General features: G+C 33.1%; 1 protein-coding gene across 1 annotated transcript in view; it reads right to left on the bottom strand.

Annotated features, from left to right (window-relative positions):
- Positions 1 to 20,446, bottom strand: part of KCNH8_1 (Potassium voltage-gated channel sub H member 8) — a 130,372-nt gene extending 109,926 nt beyond the window's left edge. The window contains exon 1 of the mRNA XM_051215501.1: positions 20,008 to 20,446. Within this exon, the coding sequence (XP_051066011.1) occupies positions 20,008 to 20,083 (76 nt within the window). The 5' untranslated portion in view covers positions 20,084 to 20,446. The remainder of the gene's footprint in view (positions 1 to 20,007) is intronic.
- Positions 20,447 to 20,855: the final 409 nt, after the last annotated feature.

Here is a 20,855-nt window from a genome sequence, read left to right on the forward strand (position 1 = left end):
TGCTGTTACACTCCGGTCATGAAGAAGAAAATGCTCCACATACTCATGATGTTAACCATTGAAATTACTATAATATCCACAAAACCCATCTGATATTAATCAACATATGCTCACTAGTGACTGGCTTCATCAGTTATATCCTGGAGTTCTAGTAAGAAGCAGTGACCAGTGGAGTTCAACCAGGTCTGTTGTGAAATAGTAACTCACTGGAGACAATGGTAAATGTGTCGCTCAATTTGATGGATTAGTTGAAGTTAGACATTAACACCGTTGGATGCCGGCCGGCTCAATTATCTAGTGGTTAAGTGCTCGCGCGCGAAATCAGTAGGTCCTGGGTTCGAATCTCGCAGAGGGCGAGGTCGTGGATGCGCACTACTGAGGAGTCTCACAATAGGACGAGTTGACCATCCAGTGTTTCCAGGTTTTCAGTTGTGGTCTAGCTTCAACTGACTCATGATCTTAACCACTGAAAGTACTATAATATCCACAAAACTTATCTGATAGAAAACTTTATTACTGAACATTTTAGTGGTAAACATAACCTGAACATCGCTTTTCTAAGATATAGAAATTTTTCTTTGAAAATAATGTGATTTTGCATATTTTTTCCGTTATACTAATTTATTGAAACCTTTTCATGTCATCGTAAATATGTCCTAAAAGTAATCATTGAAGCAAGAGAAAAACATGGTTTTAACACCCTTTTAGTTCTGTTTTATGTATCTATGAAAGTATTCATGTTTTACTACATTCTAAAATAAGGATACAGTAGATACTTCATTCCCATTACTTAAATCAGTATGTAATCACAAGATAAAGTTACATTTAGGTTTTTTTCTGTTATACAATTCAATTTCCATAAATACACACACATATGTATGATGTTAACTACTTATGTTGACATTTCAGTAGAACATTAAGATTTCATTGAATAGAACAGAATGGGAAACAGAAAGTCATTGTAATAATAAAAAAACAGAACTGAAAGAATCCTGAAGTATATAAAAGACAACAAATGGAAGATAAGCAAACTTTTTATATTTTACGAAAGTACTCTGTAACCATTAAACTGCATCATGAAGCGAGCTCTAACTTGGAATCCTGAAGGGAAGCGGAAAAGAGGAAGACCAAAGAACACATTACGTCAGGAAATAAAAACAGATATGGAAAGCATGAATAGCAACTGGGAAGAGCTGGAAAAGATTGCTTGGGACAAGTTTAGATGGGGAGTGCTGGTGGGCGGCCTACGCTATTCTACGACGAGCAACAGGAGTAAGTATTTTAATACTTTCAACACTGAGCAAAACTGATTCGTAGATCCAAAATGAATGATAGAAAAGAATTAAAATGTTGGTTGATTTCATTTTGGAAAATGTGCTCCTTTACGAGGAGTAACAGGCGTAAGTAAGTAACTCTGTAATTTTACAATAAACTGATTATCATCCCTCACGTCTTGATTCAATGCCTATGTACTATAAAAGGGTTTTTTATGTGGAATTAAATTTTATTCAACGTTTTAAACTGTTTCAGATGATAAATGAATCTGCCAATGTGTATAGAGAAGGTTTGTCGAGATTTTCTAATTTGTAATAGATATCCACTAGTTGATGTCATCTGAATAATCTTGGTATTCTATGTGTCTATCATCCATGATTATTGATAATCATTTTCTCACTCCCTACATAGTTGTAATCTACAGATCACGATTTCTTCCTAAAAATTCAAGACAATTCAAGTCTCTATTGAACAAATGGTTTCTGTTAGTATTAGATCAAATAAACTTTCACAATGTAGACCATGGTGTGACAAATGAGTTATCGAGTGATTAAACATGCATTATGAGATATGAATTTACTAGGTTGAATAGTCGATAACGTCTTGTTTTTTGTTGTTTAGACTGTGAATGCTATAACAAATCAATCGTTCAGTGTTTCACAGTTTCCAATGTTTGCCTTGCAAACTATAAAGTTGTTATAGGCCTAATGTGAAATAAAATGTTAAGAAATAAAATGCTAATTATACTTTCTTTGATTAAATGAAGAGTGGTCGCAAGAAGTCATTTACAAGAATTTTATACACAAATAGAAAACCTGAAAGCACTGGATGGTCGTTTCATCCTAGTATAAGACTTCTCAGCAGTATGCATCCACGATTCCGTCTTGCGAGATTCCAACTCAGGACCTATCAATCTCGCGTGCGGTCGCTTAACCATTAGACCATTGAGCCGGCCGGCATCCAACGATGTTAATTTCTAACTTCAACCAATCCACGAAATTGAGCGATACATCCACCATTGTCATCGGTGAGTTACTATCTCACAACTGACCCGGTTGAACTCGATTGGTCATGGCTTCTCACTAGAACTCCAGGAAATTCCTCTTGCAGACAGTCACCAGTGAGCATATGATGTTTGTAATCAGAGAGGGGTTTTAGTAGAAGAGTAGTCCCATACTAGGATGAGACGGCTTTCTAGTGCTTCCAGGTTTTCCATGATAGTTTAGCATCATGAAAATTACTATTATATCCACAAAACCCTTTTCTGATTACAAATATAAAAATTGTTCATTGTTATAGAAATTTCCTTCAAACCTAATTGACATATTAAATTTTCTTATAAGATTACTAAACATTCGAGATTTTTCTCTAGAAAAAGAAAAGAATAACATTTATTAAATAAATTTGAATCCTATTTGAGTTTTCAAAGTGTAACATAAGCTGGGTTATCACTGAAACTAGCCAGCAAACGATAACTTTTTCGTTATCAATCTGATCAGCTATGAAATCCTGAATATTTAGATCTTTTTATGATCAGATTTTTGCACTTATAACATTAAGTTAAAATCAAATGGTTCTATATTTACAATTTAAACTAGGTATATTAATCTTCTAACTTAGCCTGTAGCTCTTCTAGAGTTACTGCCGGTCCCAAGCCCGAGTAAAAGAGGAGGGGTTGGGCATGGGGTTAACGACCCCATCCCATGGAAAACTAACTCTCTAAAAAAACGCTAACCAGAAAAAATATTTATCCTTTGAAAGTTGATACAGAATAGAATAGAAAAAGATTGATTTTAGTTGTTAAGGGAAAAACAAACGAATTAAAAATAACTATCTATGTATATGATGCTTAAATTGCAACAATTTCATAAGAAACATTTCGTTCTTATGATTAGTATACGGATAAGTTGAATAGTGAAACTACTTGAAATATGGGTCTATGACGTGAAGTTTATTTGAAACAATAATAAAAAGAGAAATGAACAGTTTTTCTTTATTTTTTTTCAACCATTTGTCCATATGAAATATCATTACAGTTTATCTGAGTTAGACAGTAAACCTGTAAGCACTGGGTGGCCGTTTCGTTCCGTTGTGGGACTCTTCAAAACTGTTCATTCACGATCCCACCTCGCAAGATTCCAACCCAGAACCTATCAGTCTCACGCGCGAGCGTTTAATCATAACACCACTGATAGGTCCTGAGTTCGAATCTTGCGAGGCGGGATCATGGATGCATACTGTTGAGGAGTCCAGGTAGTCTAGTTTCAAATGACTCATGATCTCAATTTTTGATTCTGTTCGTGTAAATAGTTACTTAACTAATATACTACAAGATTCATACAAGTCAAAGTTTTCCAAAGTAATGTCTATTATTATTTTTTTCCACAGAATAGATAGCCATTATCTTGAACATATACATATAGTATCGATTATTACAACAAGTTATTAACTCATAGGCTTTTAATATGTCTTAATCTGACTTCAGTAATATCGTATGATTAATTGTTATTGAAATATATATCCTGACTAATCATCGACTGAAATTGCGTCAATGAATAACGAAGCTAAATAAGTTAGATACAAGAATGAATTTCGAATACGTGTATTTCATAGAGTCGTTGACCTGAACAGACAATCTGGGAGACGAAACACAGAGGGAAGAGGGAAGTAGATTCGAGACGGCAAATGAGCCAACTCAATTTAACCAAGTGTAAATCCATATTAATAGTCAGACCAAAAATAAGTTACAGGCATGTGATGAATAGGATAAGAAGTGCATACGCCAAAATATTCAAGGTTAATAAGTGAATAATTAACAAGGTCAAAATGTAACTTGAGAAGAATGAATAAATTGATTCATTTAGAAGTTAGAATAAACTATATAGGCTCGACATAGAACCAGCCACTACAGGCTATGTAGTTTATTTTTTTTAATGATTCAAGTGTATATATACCCAGATGAAATAACTTTTACAACCAAATATAGTAGTATTTTCAGTAGTTGAAGTCATGAGTCAATTTCCTGAAGTTCTAGTGAGAAGCCGTGACCAGTGGAGTTCAACCAGGTTTGTTGTGAGATATCAGTCCGATAATAGGACGAAACGGTCGTCCAGTGCTTCCACGTTTTCCATGGTAGTCTAGCTTCAATTGACTCATGATTTCAACAATTGAACTAATAGTATTTGTCTGTTACCTCTGATCGCGCAATCCACTGTAATTACTGATTGTAACAGATATCGATAATTCTTGAAAAAAATATTGATTTTATTAGTTTCTTAACAGATATTCTCTATTGTACTTCATTTGAATAAAAGGTAAATTCGGCGAGACTATAATTTATGAACAAACCAATCAGATTTAAGATAACAGATCTTGGATTTTTACGCAAAATTGGCCAAATAGCGTCTAGGCATTTTAGCTAATGTCAGTTCATGATGAAAATCCTAAATCTAATTTCTAACTTTAAATCATCCATTGTGAAATCATTGATCACCACCCAGTGATCAATCAATTGTGATTACATCTCAGTCGTACTGCTGACTGTACAGAGGTGTGACAGCAGTAAGGTGTTTCCCTCGGACAACCAGCATAACAGCGATGCTGCCTTCCCACAAGGAGGGGTGGGGTTAGAAAAGGTCGACCCTAAAAATGCGCACCTCACCTTACCTCACGGATTTCCGTCTCCGGCGGTAAGGCCCTTTGAAGAACGGAGCTAACACGTCAAAAACCTTCCACAAAAGGCCGTGCGCGACCGGCCTCAAGCAGTTGTCCCTTGGGCACTGCGGTCACGCTCTCAGGTCACTGAGACCGCCTCTAATCCAATTTCCTTTTCAGGTACCTCCAGAAGAACCCTTCCACGGTGTGGGCAACTGGGAAGTGATAACCGCCCTCATACCTCTAACAGCACCCAAGACTGACTCAGTCCTACAGGAGGTCAGTCACAGCCCAGATAGCTCAATGGTAACGTCTCTGATTGTGAAACTGGGTGACACGGAATCAAATCCGTCAGGGAACACCAGTTCCCTCAAGATTACAGGTACACCTTGCTGACGAGTGCCAAGTAGCACGAAACCCGGGTCATCAGGGTTTCCTGTCGACTACCTCCAATCAACATCTAATCTCATAATTCTCATTCTCCAAATTACTTTATAACATTCATTTAACCTTAGTAAGTAGTTAGGCACTCTTAAGATGACTTTAGCATCACTCAAATGTCATCTATATATTATAATCTTACCGGTAAATTCATTCATTAAATGAATACACATGTTAAGTATTATTATTATTCACCTGAACTACTAAATACTACTGAATTATTGAATTAAAAGTAAGTTAATTTAGTTTGAATATAAATGATTGCAATACTTTACATGTAACATACATAATACTCTATTGTATATCATTCTCTCATATAAACATTAACTTAAAAAGGTATAATTGAAAGCTTTTAGTAAATCAGAACTTAAAATATATGAATATTATGGTTATTATTAGTTTAATGGAAGATTAAATCACAAAAAAGGGGGAAAAAATCAATAAAAATCCTGTTAATTGTAAGTATATGTTTAATGGGAATTACACTTTATAGTCATTTGATTGTAGAAAACCTAATGTATTATGTTCTTTTTCTGAAGTTTTATTTCTATGAGGACTTGTGGAAATTATAGTAATTTTACAGTTGAATTCATGAATTGATCTAAGCTAGACTACTATTAGAAACGTGTCATTCTAATATGGAATATCTTGGCGGTATGTACATTCACTGTGGATTTCCTGAAGTCTCAGTGAGAATTCTTGACCAGTGGAGTTTAATCCATGTTCTGTATGAGACAGTTATCTACTGAAGACAATGGATGAAAGGTTGTATAAGATCATTAATCGATTGAAGTTAGATATTAACACTGTTTGGTTTCGGTTCAGTGGTCTAGGTTTTAAGTGTTTATGTGCGAGGTCGAAGGTCTTGGGTTCGAGTTCTGTGTGCGGAGTCGCGGGTACGCACTTTTAAGGAGTCTCATACTAGAATGAAACGGCCATCTAGTGCTTCCAGGTTTTCCATGGTGATAGTCTAGCTTCAATTGACTCATGATCTCAACTATTTAAATTACTATAATATCCACAAAAACCCTTCTTTGATTAAAAACTATAATTATTTGAAAACCTATAGTTTATCGTGTATATAGGTATATATACATACGTTTGTCCAGTGTTCGAAAGGTATTCACTAAGTAAACTATCACTTAATAGTTATCCATATATCTGTGAACAGTTACTAATGTGATGTTACGTGGTTATATTTTTCATACCTCATAGGATTTTTATGTTTTGACAATTGGGCAATGAACACAGATGATGATTCATTTGAAAATAAAGCAAAATGATCAATATAATAAATAGACTTTGGAAACTTCTTTTCACTAGATGGTATATAAAAGCATCGCAAATTGGTTAATAAATAATCAATTTAGGGCCTCAATGTTAGATAGTTTAAATTAAATATATACCGTATAGGAGATGAATAATTGGGTGGCCTATGCTCCTCCACGAGGAGTAACAGACGTAAGTAAGATGAATAATAGGTGAGATAAGTTGTTGACACTGCTAGAATCTGGGTTGTCAGGTTTATAATGACAGAGACAGTTCGATAGGTAAAAAATAGACTAATTCCATTCTACAATTTGTTATAGCTGAATAGTATCAACTGAGAATCAGACAAGGGATTTCATGTTTCGAAAATTTAATCACCGTTTTCAAATTAGCTGAGATTATCCGTCATGTTCTCAATGTTCAAGTTATATTTCATAGATAGTATTTTAATCATTTTCCCATTCATTAAGTAGGTGTTGATTATTTACGTGTGATTAACATGAAACAATCCATTTCAAGCCCTTATTTTCAATAATTCTTGACTGCTCTATACTGTAATGTTCACTGTAGACAGTTGAGGATAACTATAGATGCCTAAAATGAAATCTGTGATGAGAGTTACATTCCATTATTCCACACTCACTTGTTGAAGGGAACATGACTGAAAATGCTCTAAATAACACACTACTTGAACAATCTTAAAAAAATCTTAACCCGTTGGCACTAAATGCTTTGAACAAGTTAAACAGATAGTGCCGTTTATACTTTTTGGGTGAAACTCATTTATGTTATTGCAGAGCATTTTCAAATTATAGCTGATTTTAGTACATGACGAAAACCCTCACCATAGATACTTCATCTTAACTAGGAATTATCGGGGCACTCCTAAAAATCTGATCAGTTTCCTTTCAGGATTCGAGTAAATAAACAACGTATATTCATTAGAACGAGTTCAAATATCATTGCTTTTTTGAGTTTATAGGAATAGTAACCTAAAAAACATCTGTAGGAATACCAGCTGTGTGAAACCTATTTACACTTAAATATATATATATAGACTATATATAATTGTGCCTCCATGTTTTCCATGGTGTTTTAGCTTCCATTGACTCATGATCCCAACTATTGAAAGTACTACAATCTCCACAAAAACCCTCTCTGATTACAATCATCATGTGCTTGCTGATATCTGTCTCTAAGAGGTATTTCCTAGACTTCTAGTGAGAAGTAGTGACCTATGGAGTTCAACCGGATCTGTTGAGACACGGCGACTCACTGAAGACAATGGTGGATATGGCTCTCACTTTCGTGGATTAGTTAAACGTTCGCGCGCGAGACTTTTAGATCCTGGGTTGGAATCTCGTGGAGGACGGGATTATGGATGCGCACTGCTTGGGAGTTCCACAACAGAACGAGTTGGCCATTCAGTGCTTCCAAGTTTTCCTTTGTGGTCTAGCTTCAATTGACTCATGATCTCAACTATTGAGATTACTATAATCTCCACAAAACCCCTTTTGATAACAATTGTGTTATGCAATCCATTTTATTTATTAAACATGTTTTCTAATTGACTTGAAACTAACTGAAAATTCTTCATGGTTATTTTTAAGATCATCTGTCTATTAATGTCCACTAGGGTGCTTGATACCTGTATGGTTGCGTCACAGGATTGAGTTGTACTATTCCGATTGTATCGTTAAAGCTTATACAATGTTTGGTTCTCCTCTGCAACGGGATTGAGCTGTACTGCTCAGGTTATAAAATTTTAGCCTGGGCGGTGTCTAGCTCTCCTATTAAGCGGAATTGAGCTGTACTGTTTGGGTTATTACGTAAAAGTCTGGATGGTATCTGGTTTTCCAGAAAACCGATGCATAATTACCATGGCCCACAAGGGTATATTATGTAACTATAACTATCTATTATACTTTAACCTATTTCAATTTATCCATCACTTAGATAAACTGTGAAATGAATATGAGATCTAAACTAAAAAGTTAAGTTTAATTCTGAACATCTTGAAAAATATGAAACACACATTGTTCAATCAAATTTTGAACACAACTTAACATAACAATAGAGAGCGCATAAATAACAACAAATATATTTATTAGCTTAGAAACGAACACAAACACCATTGAAGTTTCCTTATTATTATTATCATTATTATTCCAATTAAAATGATCCTAGTTGGTATTCACATTTCATCTATCATGAATAATAATTAATTAAATGAATAAGTAATGAAAGAAAAAAGAGAAGAAGAAGACGAAGAAGAGGAAGAGGAAGAGGAAGAAGAAGAGGAAGAAGAACAAGAACAAGAACAAAAAGAACGAGAACCAAAGGCTACAATAAAATTTTTTCTGTTTTTTTTTATTCACCTAGTTAATGAATTGAAAAGTAAACAATCTATTTTGGTACTATTGATTATACCTTTGTATGTATGCAGTGTGTGTACGTGCATGCTTGCGTGTATGTGTATGTGCATTTATTGGGATATTCAATGTTTGTGTTAGTACATATTTATTGATTTGATTTTGTATAATAAGAGTACGTAATTAACGGTTTTGATTTGGTTGTTTATTTGTTGTTATTGTTTTTGTTGTTGCTGTTTTTTTCATTCTACCTGAAAATAATTAATTTGTTTTGGATGTAAGACTATTTTTGTTGTGTACATTAATAACATTTCATAGAAGATAACAATTATAAATGTGGATTGGTTGAAATTAGACATGAACACCGTTGGATCTTTGCCGGCTCAGTGGCTTAATGGTTAATTACTAGCGCCCGAGACTATTAGGTCCTGGGTTCGAATCTGGCGGAGGGCGAGATCGTGGATGCGCACCGCTGAGGAGTCCCACACGTGGACGAAACGGCCATCCAGTGGTTCCAGGTTTTTCATGGTAGCCTAGCTTCAGTTTACTCATGATTTCAACTACTGAAATTACGTGCTTCTTTTGACATTTCATCAAACAGTTAAGATATTTATTATTGATAAATCTAAAGCATAAGTGAGCTATAGCCAGGTATCATAGATTGTCTATGTAAAACTTGAGATCTGTTAAAAGAATAAAAGACCAGTATGTTTTTTGGCGAGACTATAATTTATAGACGAACCAATCACGTATAAGATAACAGCTCTCTGATTTTGGTGCGAAATTCACCAATCCATTTGACCAAATAGAGTTTGGCATTATAGCTTATGTCAGTTCATGATGAAAACCCTATATCTATTTTCTAACCTTAATCATCAACTATAAATCATAATTGGCATTCCTCATACTGGTTTATAACCCTCATTTGGTCTTAGTTATTAAGTGAACACTCACAGAGTCAGTCTAGAGTCGTTCAAAGGTCCTCCATAAATCGTAGTCGCATCGTTTTTGAGTTGTTTATATAAATTTTCGTTACCAGATTGTCAAACGAACATATGTCGGCCTACTCAAAACTCTAGGTTATTTAAATTAAAAATGTAAAAGCTCTGTAGTCGAGTTTTCTGAGTTTTTTTTTAAAAAGTGTTTAAGATGATTGATTAATTAATCGAAGAGTGATCGTAGTAAACAGTGGAATCCACCACATACGTTTCTTTCTATTTAGGGTTCATCAGTTGGATATACCTCCATACCAGTGTTAGTATTTATACCAGGAACAGAAAACCGTACCTTTCTGTTCAGTGTGTAACGAGTTATCCACTGAGGTACATCCAGATGATGAGTCGTAAGTAGGACTAAACGCGTGTCCTGGGTTTCCCTAATTTAATACTTTTTAACGTGGTAACAACTTCGTAAGAACAATAATGGTATATCTTAACGACTAATATCGATAGATAATATATGCAATGCATTTGCAAAGTATTTCAATGAGATAAAAATGAACTTATTCAAAGATTAATCCATTCTTTCTTATTTGATCTATTCATGAAGTGTAATCGGACCGCTACCATCTAATCTCAATATATAGTGCCCGCAATGTCGAGTCACCTAGACTGGTGGCCACATTGCAACATAGTTGATAGCATTCGATCTGCACTAATAAAGACTAGACACGCATGACATTGATCATCACCCAGTGATCAATCAATTGTGATTATTCTACTTAGTTTCGTACTTAATCTATTCATGAAATGTACTCTGAATGTGTTTAAACGAAAATGATAAAGGATTATCTAAAAAAAGAGATTACATTTTACATGACCGCTTTTGATTTTAGTAAGACAAATGAAGTGTACATTATTCCTAATATTTGAATAGTATCCAAGGCATGATTAACTGAAATAAACTAGTTATTTTTTCATCAGTCTTTTAGTGAATGTAACATAATTAAATAGTTGTGTAAGTACAGTACTAAAACATTCCTGTTTTAATTTGACTAATAGTTTCAATGTATTTTACAATTATAATAAACTCAAACTACTTTGATCAAAACGTTGAAAGCTTGTTGTGAAGTGAAATGTTACAGAATTCTAGGGATAAATTAACACCGTTGGATGCTGTCTCAGTAATCTAGAGGTTAAGTGTTCGGACGCGAAATCAATAGGTTCATGGGTTTAAATCTCGCGAGGCGAGATCATGTATACGTATCCCAAACTAGGATAAAACGGTCATTCAGTGCTTCTAGGTTTCCTATGGTAGCCTAACTTCAATTGACTAATGAATTCAACTATTGAATCAAGAATGATTAGTAAATTATCTTCATTTCTCATCCTTTATAAATCTTTCAAGTGATAACAGTGCTTCCAGGTTTTCCATTGTGGTCTAGCTTCAACTGACTCATGATCCCAACTATTGAGATTACTACAATCTCCACAAAACCCCTTCTGATAATAAACTGAAGAGTAATTTATTGCAACCAAATATATATGGTAGTGAATGTAATGGTTATGATTAAAATTTTATTAGAAGTAATACATATACTGATAAAACGGACGTAAATGTAATTTTATATTAATAATGTAAAGAGGATTACTTGCTTACGTAATGATTAGAATGGTAAAAGAAAGTAGTTGTGACTGGTCATAAGACAACTAATTAATTAACTATCCAAAAACAAATTATAGTTTCAAGGAATAAAGATCTTTATCACTTCCATAACTTACCGATATAATTCAATCACCTTGACAGACATATGGTATAGTTGACATCTTTATTATTAAAATGTATGGGATAAAGTTCTACTTTTGTTATCTATTTGGCTTAATTATAACTTGACTAACATTAAAACTTGAGAATTTATAATTTGGTTGGATATAGTAATGATTGGTATATTTTAAACATGTCGGAAATGAGATATTTATCTATCATGTTAACTATTATGCAACGTGATGGCATAGACTGTATCTGAATAATGTATATGTTTGGATTTCAGCTATGTTTTATTGTTTTTAAATTATGGTTACTATGACATCCGAATGACTAGGTTGAAACCCAGATGATGTGATGTCTGAGTCCCGCATTTTTTTCCGATAGATCCCTGGTCATAGATAATCTGTGATATGAATTCATACTAAAACTTTCCTTTGACTTGAATACATAGAGAATTTTCATATTCTAGTATATGAAACCACCAAAATCAATGTGATCGGTTTTATCAAATATTGTTCATCTTAGTAAATGACTACTACTGTAATACTATATCTATTATGACAAGGGGTTTTGTGGAGATTTTAGAAATTTCACTGATTGAAATGATGAGTCAATTGTGAAGCTAGACCACCATGGAAAACCTGAAAGCGCTGGACGGCCGTTTCGTCCTAGTATGGGACTCCTCAGCAGTTGGTTGAGCGCCTGGCGCGAGACTGATAGATCCTGGGTTTGAATCTCGCGGGGTGCGGGATTGTGGATGCACACTGCTGAGAAGTCCCATACTATGTCTACCGTTTGATGTTTTGAAATTTTTTTGCAAGATTTCATAGATCGTAATGTTACATTTATTAGGGTTTAATAGAAAAGATGAATTCATTTTACTTTCTTTTCCATCTATTTCTTAATTATCAACAATAATGAATTGTTTCGTGACTCAGTGTAAGCCACTACTTTATTTTTTTATTCACTGAAGAAGTGGTTTACATTGAGTGACGAAACGTCAGAAACTTTAATGTTTCTACTCATTGGGATATCACAAATATATAATAATTTTATTTATAACAATCTATCCAATGTTCAATTTATTCGGAATCTTTTTTAGTAAACGGAATACACCCATTAAAACATTAAATAAGAAAGATTAGTTCAGTGAAGAGTTCTCTTTTCGGCGAATTCGTTTTCAAAGCTGTACAGTCACAAACGTATATATACCTATTTTACAGGATGATAATAATATTGATAATAAACTTCTGTTAGACATGGTAACAGTAAGGTAGAATAAACAAAAGTATTTAAAAAAATTTTATAAAACAAGGAAAGTTAAATAATCGTTTGATTGTTGATGCTATGAATATTCATCAAAAGGTAGATAGGGAAATTATCATTGGGACAGGGTAGTTCAGCATGATAAGATAAAATGTTGAAATTAAGATTAAATGTAATCAGAAGGATCGTAGAAACAGAAATAAACCTGTTAGGCGTAGACGATTTATAGAGAAGATGGAAGGGGAAGCAGATGGTTGTAAAGGAAGTAGAGTATGAAGAAAGAGAGAAAAAAATTAAACGACTTTAAGATTATGGTAGAAGAAGAAGAAGAAGAAGAAGAAGTTGTACCAGTCACTTTTGCACATACAATATGTAAAAGATCTACAGCAAAACTTTATTCTATAGGCGATAAACACTTTGGTAGGAATTACCAATTTATTATTATTCTATCTATGGTCTCAAACTTCATCGTTACTTCATTAGTATTACAATTATTCATTGTTTACATTCCCATTCTTTTGAATTTGATCTTTTCAACTTTGTGGTACCAGGTTGTTGCATACTACTTAAATCTGTCGACATAAATAGCCTATACCATAATTTTGGTTTTTTATACATTTTCCAGTTTCCTAGTAAGACTAATTTTGATCTGGATACTTCAAATCATAAAGACACTATATAAAATTACATTTCTGTTGAGATTCGACAGTAAGACATTTTGTAGATGAATACGAAGATGGTAACCTATGAACGAAGTTATTTTTTGAATACACTATATATATTGTGTTTTGATATAAATTATAGTTTTGTGAAAAAGTATTATGAAACCAGAGGCATTTATTTATTAATACTCAATTGGGTAATACATATCACTATTAAGCATGTGCACATGTGTGGTCTGCATGAATATCTATACTACTTGTTCCCTTCATCAAGATATTTTTTACAAGTTATATGCTTTTATGTTTGTTTTAATACATCATTATGTCTAATGGTCTCATAACCTATTCAGGTGCATTTATGAAAAGTTTACAACCTTTCGCTATACAACTTACTAAAAGAGTACAATCAGAGACATTGTGGTGACAGACAATTTACATTAAAATGAATGAACATTATTTAGATGTTGATTCCTGAACCGTTAACTTCTAACTAGCAATCAATGGCTATTTATCGTAAGGATCGATCAAGAAATAAGAAAAAGAAACTTGTTGAAATATTCTGTACCAAAAATATACTACTGAATGAAGCCAATAATAATAATAATAATACAATATACAGTCAATCAAAACCAAATAAACATCTTTAAATGATAAATAAAATCAATTTGCCGACTAAAAAATTTCTATCTTGTCAGTTACTAGACATCAATGTACTCTAAAAAGCAATTTAATCAATCTAATTAAGAGTATATGAAAAGAGATTTGACAGTGTAGACAGGAAAACGTTATGGAAACTTCTGCGACACTATGGAGTTCCTGAAAAGATTGTCAACATTATCCGGAACTCATATGATGGACTACAGTGCAAGGTCCTGCATGGACGACAGCTGACAGATGCATTCCAAGTAAGGACCGGAGTCAGACAAGGCTGTTTACTCTCCTCCTTTCTCTTTCTTCTGGTGGTCGACTGGATTATGAAGACCTCGACATCTGAGGGAAAACACGGCATACAATGGATAGCTCAGAATCAACTACACTATTTGGATTTCGCAGATGACCTAGCCCTCCTATCGAATACACACGAACAAATGCAGATAAAGACAGCCAGTGTAGTAGCAGTCTCTGCATCAGTAGGTCTCAGCATACAAAAGGGGGAAAACCAAGGTCCTCAAATACAACACAGAGAACAGCGATCTAATCACTCTTGATGACGAAACTCTGGAAGATGTAGAATCCTTCACATACCTGGGAAGCATTATCGATAAACAAAGAGGAACAGGTGCAGACGTAAAGGCGAGGACTAGCAAAACAAGGGCTGTAATCGTACAATTGAAGAACATATAATAATCAAAACAACTATCAACCAATGTCATAGTCAGAATCTTCAATACCAACGTCAAGACAGTCACACGGTACGGAGCTGAAACTCTAAGAACTACCACAACCATCATCAAGAAGGTAAAAGTATAAATAGATGTCTACGCAAGATACTCAACATCCATTGGCCGGATACCATCAGCAACACAATTCTGTGGGAGAGAATAAACCAGCTTCTACCTGAAGAGGAAGTTAGGAAAAGGCGATGGAAATGGATAGAACATACATTAAACAAATCATCAAACTGCATCACGAGACAAGCCCTAACTTGGAGTCCTGAAGGGAGGCGGAAAAGTGGAAGACCAAAGAACACATTACGTCGAGAAATAGAAGCAGATATAAAAAGGATGAATAGGAACTGGAAAGAGCTGGAAAGGATTGGTTGGGACAGGGTTGGATGGAGAATGCTGGTGAGCGGCCTATGCTCATTCACGAGGAGTAACATGCGTAAGTAAGTAAGTAATTAAGAGACTATTAGAATCTATCTATCTATCTATAGGAATTGGAATTCATTTTGTGTTTCACTTCATTGATTTACCGCTATTTAATTTAGATTAATTAACATTTGTCATTACATTATTATTATCATTATTATTATTATTACTATTAAATGGCTTTATTCAATACTATATTTTTGGTAGAATATAGAATTCTCAGTACAAGGTATTTCAACAAGTTTGTTTTACAGAAAAAAACAACAAAAAAAGAAGGGAAAAAGGTCTTTAAAAAAACCGAAAAACTGCACAACTCTTCAAATTAGAGACATGTTAAGAATGCAGGTTATTGACTAGGTTAACTCTAACAACCTCTTCGTCACAGAGTATATTTACTAGGTAATGTATTAGAGAACTTTTATACTTTTGCTTGTGTGCATGGATTTTAATGTAATTAAGTCTCGTTCTACCAGAAGATATACAAGGAGAAAGATATGAGTGGAGGGGATAGTTAGTATCTGATAAAATAACACCTGCCAGGAGTTTGCATGACTTCATATGTCTGTCCACAATCATCTTAATTATGACCTCGAAAGATTCACCACACACCCTGCTAACTGCCTTCAGCACTCTCCTTAATAAAACAAAGTCTTTTCTCAAAAGCTCGGGAAGAAATATTGGAGAACAGTAAAGAATAATAGGTAATATGCAAGAATTGACAAATTGTAAGAGTAAATGTCGAGTAATCCCAAGAGCATGCAATCTCTTTATATAGTAAGTCAGACCGAAAACTTTCTTCGGTAACAGTAAAACGTGAGAAGACCAAGACAGATCAGAGGAAAAGGTAACACCAAGATAATTGATCTTCGACATTGTGTTTATCAAAGAGTCTCCAGTGGCACAAGCTTTATGGGATCCCAAAGTGACGGTTTGATGCCGTTCATGTTTCATGTTAAAGTTAACAGCTTGACATTTAGACGGATTAAGTATGAGACCATTAACAACAGACCAACAATCCATAAGAGACAAAAACTCATTCATTTCTATAAGATGTAAAGAGGTAGAGATAGGCATATATTCAGTGAGATCATCCGCATTTAATTAACTTCTTTCAATATTCTTTACTATAAAAAACAAAATATATTGTACTTAGTAAACAGAGATGTAGCTTATCATTGGAGGATAATAAGAAAACAAGCTGTAAATTAATTAGATAAACATAAAACACATCAATCACTGACTAATTTCATAAAACACCATGAGAATTTAAAACAAATTTAATACTGTCTCAGTAGTCTGGAGGTTAAACGTTCTTGTGTATGAGATTATAAAGTCCTGGGTTCCAATTCTCGTAGGTCGAGATTGTGGGTGAGCACTACTGAAGTGTTCCATACTAGAATGAAATGGTCGTCTAGTACTTCTAGATTTCACAAAGTGATCTAGTGTCAATTAACTCGTGAATTCAACTATTAAATTACTAGAATATCCATAAAACTCCTCTCTGATTATTTCTCAATTATTTTGTATAGGGATAAAGGAATTACAAAAATAGAAAAAGAGAAATTAAGAAATGATCATGGCTAATAACACTATTTCACTCATTTTAATTATGATAATAAACAGTAATGACCTAACTTGATGAATTATCATTCAACTTGAAAATAGTACGTATTCAATGAATTAAAACAAACATTCAATATTGAGATGTCAACCAAACATTTTAAAGAAAAGTGATTTCCGTAAGTAAAAATGATCTAAATTATCATAGATGGATCAATATTGGACCACTATTGAAAACCTTGAAGCATAACACAACCGTTTCATTTTAGTATGGGACTCCTTAGAAGTACGCATCTATGATCCCTCCTTGTGGGATTTGAACCAAGAACATTCGATCTCATGCGGTTATAGAAGAGTAATATTTTGATAACTTGTTAGTTTTTAATAATTTTCAAAAAGTAAAATAGTTTGTAAAGTACACGAAAACCAAAAGAATTATTGTAGTATGAGTTGTAATATGAGTGATATCAAATGAGAGAAATTCGGGAAGTGACATTCAGTAGATAAAGAAGGAACGAATCAAATGAAGAAATGTCTTTTCAATTAGGTTTTCATCATAACTTTACACTATTATATATCGATATGATTTGCAGTGATGAAGTAATACTCATCGAGTGGATGCGTTACGTAATCATTACATAATGACATATCGATTATAAATTAACATTGAATAATTGGAAGAAAGAAGATTAATAATAATAATAATAATCAAAGTAATTATTCGGAAGTCAAGTAGTTGCTACGTTACATAATATATGAAAAACAGAATGAACAGAATATTTTGATGAATGGTCAATAGAATAGTAGTTATGATCAACCAAAGTAGTACGAAAATAGTTGTGCTACAAACACCCCTATACCGATGGCCAATGTAGGGGCGTTTATAACAGAACTATTTTCGTACTTCTTCCATTTTGTTTTTGTTTTTTTGAACTTTGTATTTTTCCTCAACATTCATCACTTGATTCTTACGTGATGACTAGACTACTGACCATTCATCAAAATATATTGTTACTACCTAGTTTTTTTGATATATTATGCAACATAGCACCTACTTGATTTTCGAATAATTACTTTGATTATTGAATAAGAAAAAGAGAATGAAGCGAAGAAAATTTTCTTTTTGACAAAATCATTTACTTAAGCTGTACATTCGTATATATACTTATATGGAAAATGTATGTCTATAGAAGGATAAAAACAATTGCATCACCGAAATGGATTCGAGGATAAATAACAAATAAGGTTATGTACTAATTAAGGGGTAAGGAAGAAAATCGTTTATGGGTCAGATAATAGTTCGATTGACAAATATGAAGAAAAGAGACAAACACAAATGTCATAATAATAGACTGAATAATAAGGTAATAATAATAATAATAACTGATTCAAGTTTAAAATGCAAAATAGAAATTTAAAAGAAATTCGATAAAATAATCAAATAAAAGTGCACGAAACACAAAACAAAAAACACACAACAGAAACATATCCATTAAGGGAATTAGGGTCAAGGAAGGATGAGAGGTTAGACAAATCATTTCTGCACGCAGATTTCGGGCTTGAGTTCGTGAATTTCCATTGTCTCAGCAGTGTATAAAGATAAACTTTCGCTTTGGGCCATCAGTATAGAGGTGTTTGTAACAAAACTATTTTCGTACTACCTTGATCGTCGGTATAGGGGTGTTTGTAGCACAATTATTTTCGTACTACTTTGGTTAGTCATAACTACTATTCTATTGACCATTCATCAAAATATTCTGTTCATTCTGTTTTTCATATATTATGTAACGTAGCAACTACTTGACTTCCGAATAATTACTTTGATTATTATTATTATTATTAATCTTCTTTCTTCCAATTATTCAATGTTAATTTATAATCAATATGTCATTATGTAATGATTACGTAACGCATCCACTCGATGACTATTACTTCATTATTGTAAATCATATCGATATTTATTGGTGTAAAGTTATGATGAAAACCTAATTGAAATGACATTTTTTTCGCTCAATTTGTTCCTTCTTTATCTACTGAATGTCAAAGTGACATTCAATTTACATAGTGAACACATTAAGTCATATATTGTGTTTCAGATAAGTTTACTTTATTTCAAGCATCTTAAAAGTAAGATTAATTTTGATTACATTAGTGATTAACACAACAATCTAGAAAATGTATATCAAGCATTGCTTTCTTTGTAACCAGGTTATCGATAATTTCAATAATGATACATTACATTAATATATGAATACTCATTGAATACCTGTAAATAGTATATCAGTAAATAGCCCAAACATAATATAACAATTAATAAATTGTTTTCATTTTCACAGTTGAATACACGAGTTAATCTAGGCTAGATCACCATTGAAGACCTGGAAGTATTGGATTACGGTTTCATCCTAGTATGAGACTCGTCAACAATGCGCATCCATGATCCTGCACATGGGACTTTCGATCTCGCACACAAACGCTTAACCTCTAAATTACGAAACTGACATTATACAGTAAATCCTTCAATTACAAAATGTCAATCAATCATCTAAAACTTTATTGTTCTTCCATTTCCACATCAATCATTCTTTGTTCTCCTTCTCATTTCTACAATCATCTTAACTATCTGCCACCAGACATTTTACTTTCAATTGATACTACCTACTATTTCATATCTGTTTACATCAACAGCACATACAATAGTTATATAAACACAATCAGAGAAAAAATTTGTACTGTTTAAAATCATGAGTCAAATGAAGCTAGATCACCATGGAAAACTTGGAAGCAATGGACGGCCGTTTCGTCCTAGTATGGGACTCCTCAGCAACACGCATCCACGATCCCTCACCCTCACGGGATGGTGGTCTAGCTTCAATTGACTCATGATTTCAAACAGTGAAATTTCTAAAAAAATATCTCCACAAAACCCTTTCTAATAAAAAAAATTTGTAGCCAAAAAATATATAAATTTTTACTTTATAAATAACTTACGTGTTCCATCAAATCGTGTTGCAATTGTATCAAGAAAAGTATTTTGTGGAGCTAATAATCCTTTTCTTTGTGGCATAATTGATACCTTAATTTTGTTTTTCTTCTTTAATACTTAGCTAATACCCATTCTATTCATATCAAAATAATTTGTATTTTATAAACAGATATGATTGTATATTTATTCATTATAAGTAATATAGTATACAAAGAATATTATACATATTCACTGTATAGTATGCATTATAATGATTCAATAGAGAAGTATTTCATGGATGTTATTAATTCTTTATCTCATTCGATGAGATAATAGAACAAAGTCTATTCCTTTCATAGAAGTAATATAACATTGAAGGTAACATTGAAGATATGTAACATTGATATACTTGATTTGTATCATGTAAATTGTATTTCCTCAATTTTCAAAGGAATAATATATTTTATGAATGAATTAAGAAAGCCCATATATTAATGTAGTGTGACGATTATTCTTTTTCTCCCAATTTTAAGTCATGAACAGATTATGATTGGTTGATTATTGTTGACCAATCAGAATGAAATTTGGAATTAGATACTAATAGTTTGGGAATAAATATTTTTTTAACGAAAAAAAACAAAAACAAAACAACAACTCATATTTCATGTAATCTGATTTAACAGTATAATTGAAAATAGTTTATGATTTAATTTAATCGTTGAATTCATGAGTCCATTGAAACGAGACTACCATGGAAAACTTGGAAGTATTGGACGGCTGTTTCGTCCTAGTATGGAACTCCTTATTTGTGACGGTTTCTAAGAGGTATTTTCTGGAATTCGATTAAGAACCAGTGACCAGTCGATTTCAACCG

Source organism: Schistosoma haematobium, chromosome 4, assembly GCF_000699445.3.
Source record: "Schistosoma haematobium chromosome 4, whole genome shotgun sequence".
Lineage (NCBI taxonomy): Eukaryota > Metazoa > Platyhelminthes > Trematoda > Strigeidida > Schistosomatidae > Schistosoma > Schistosoma haematobium.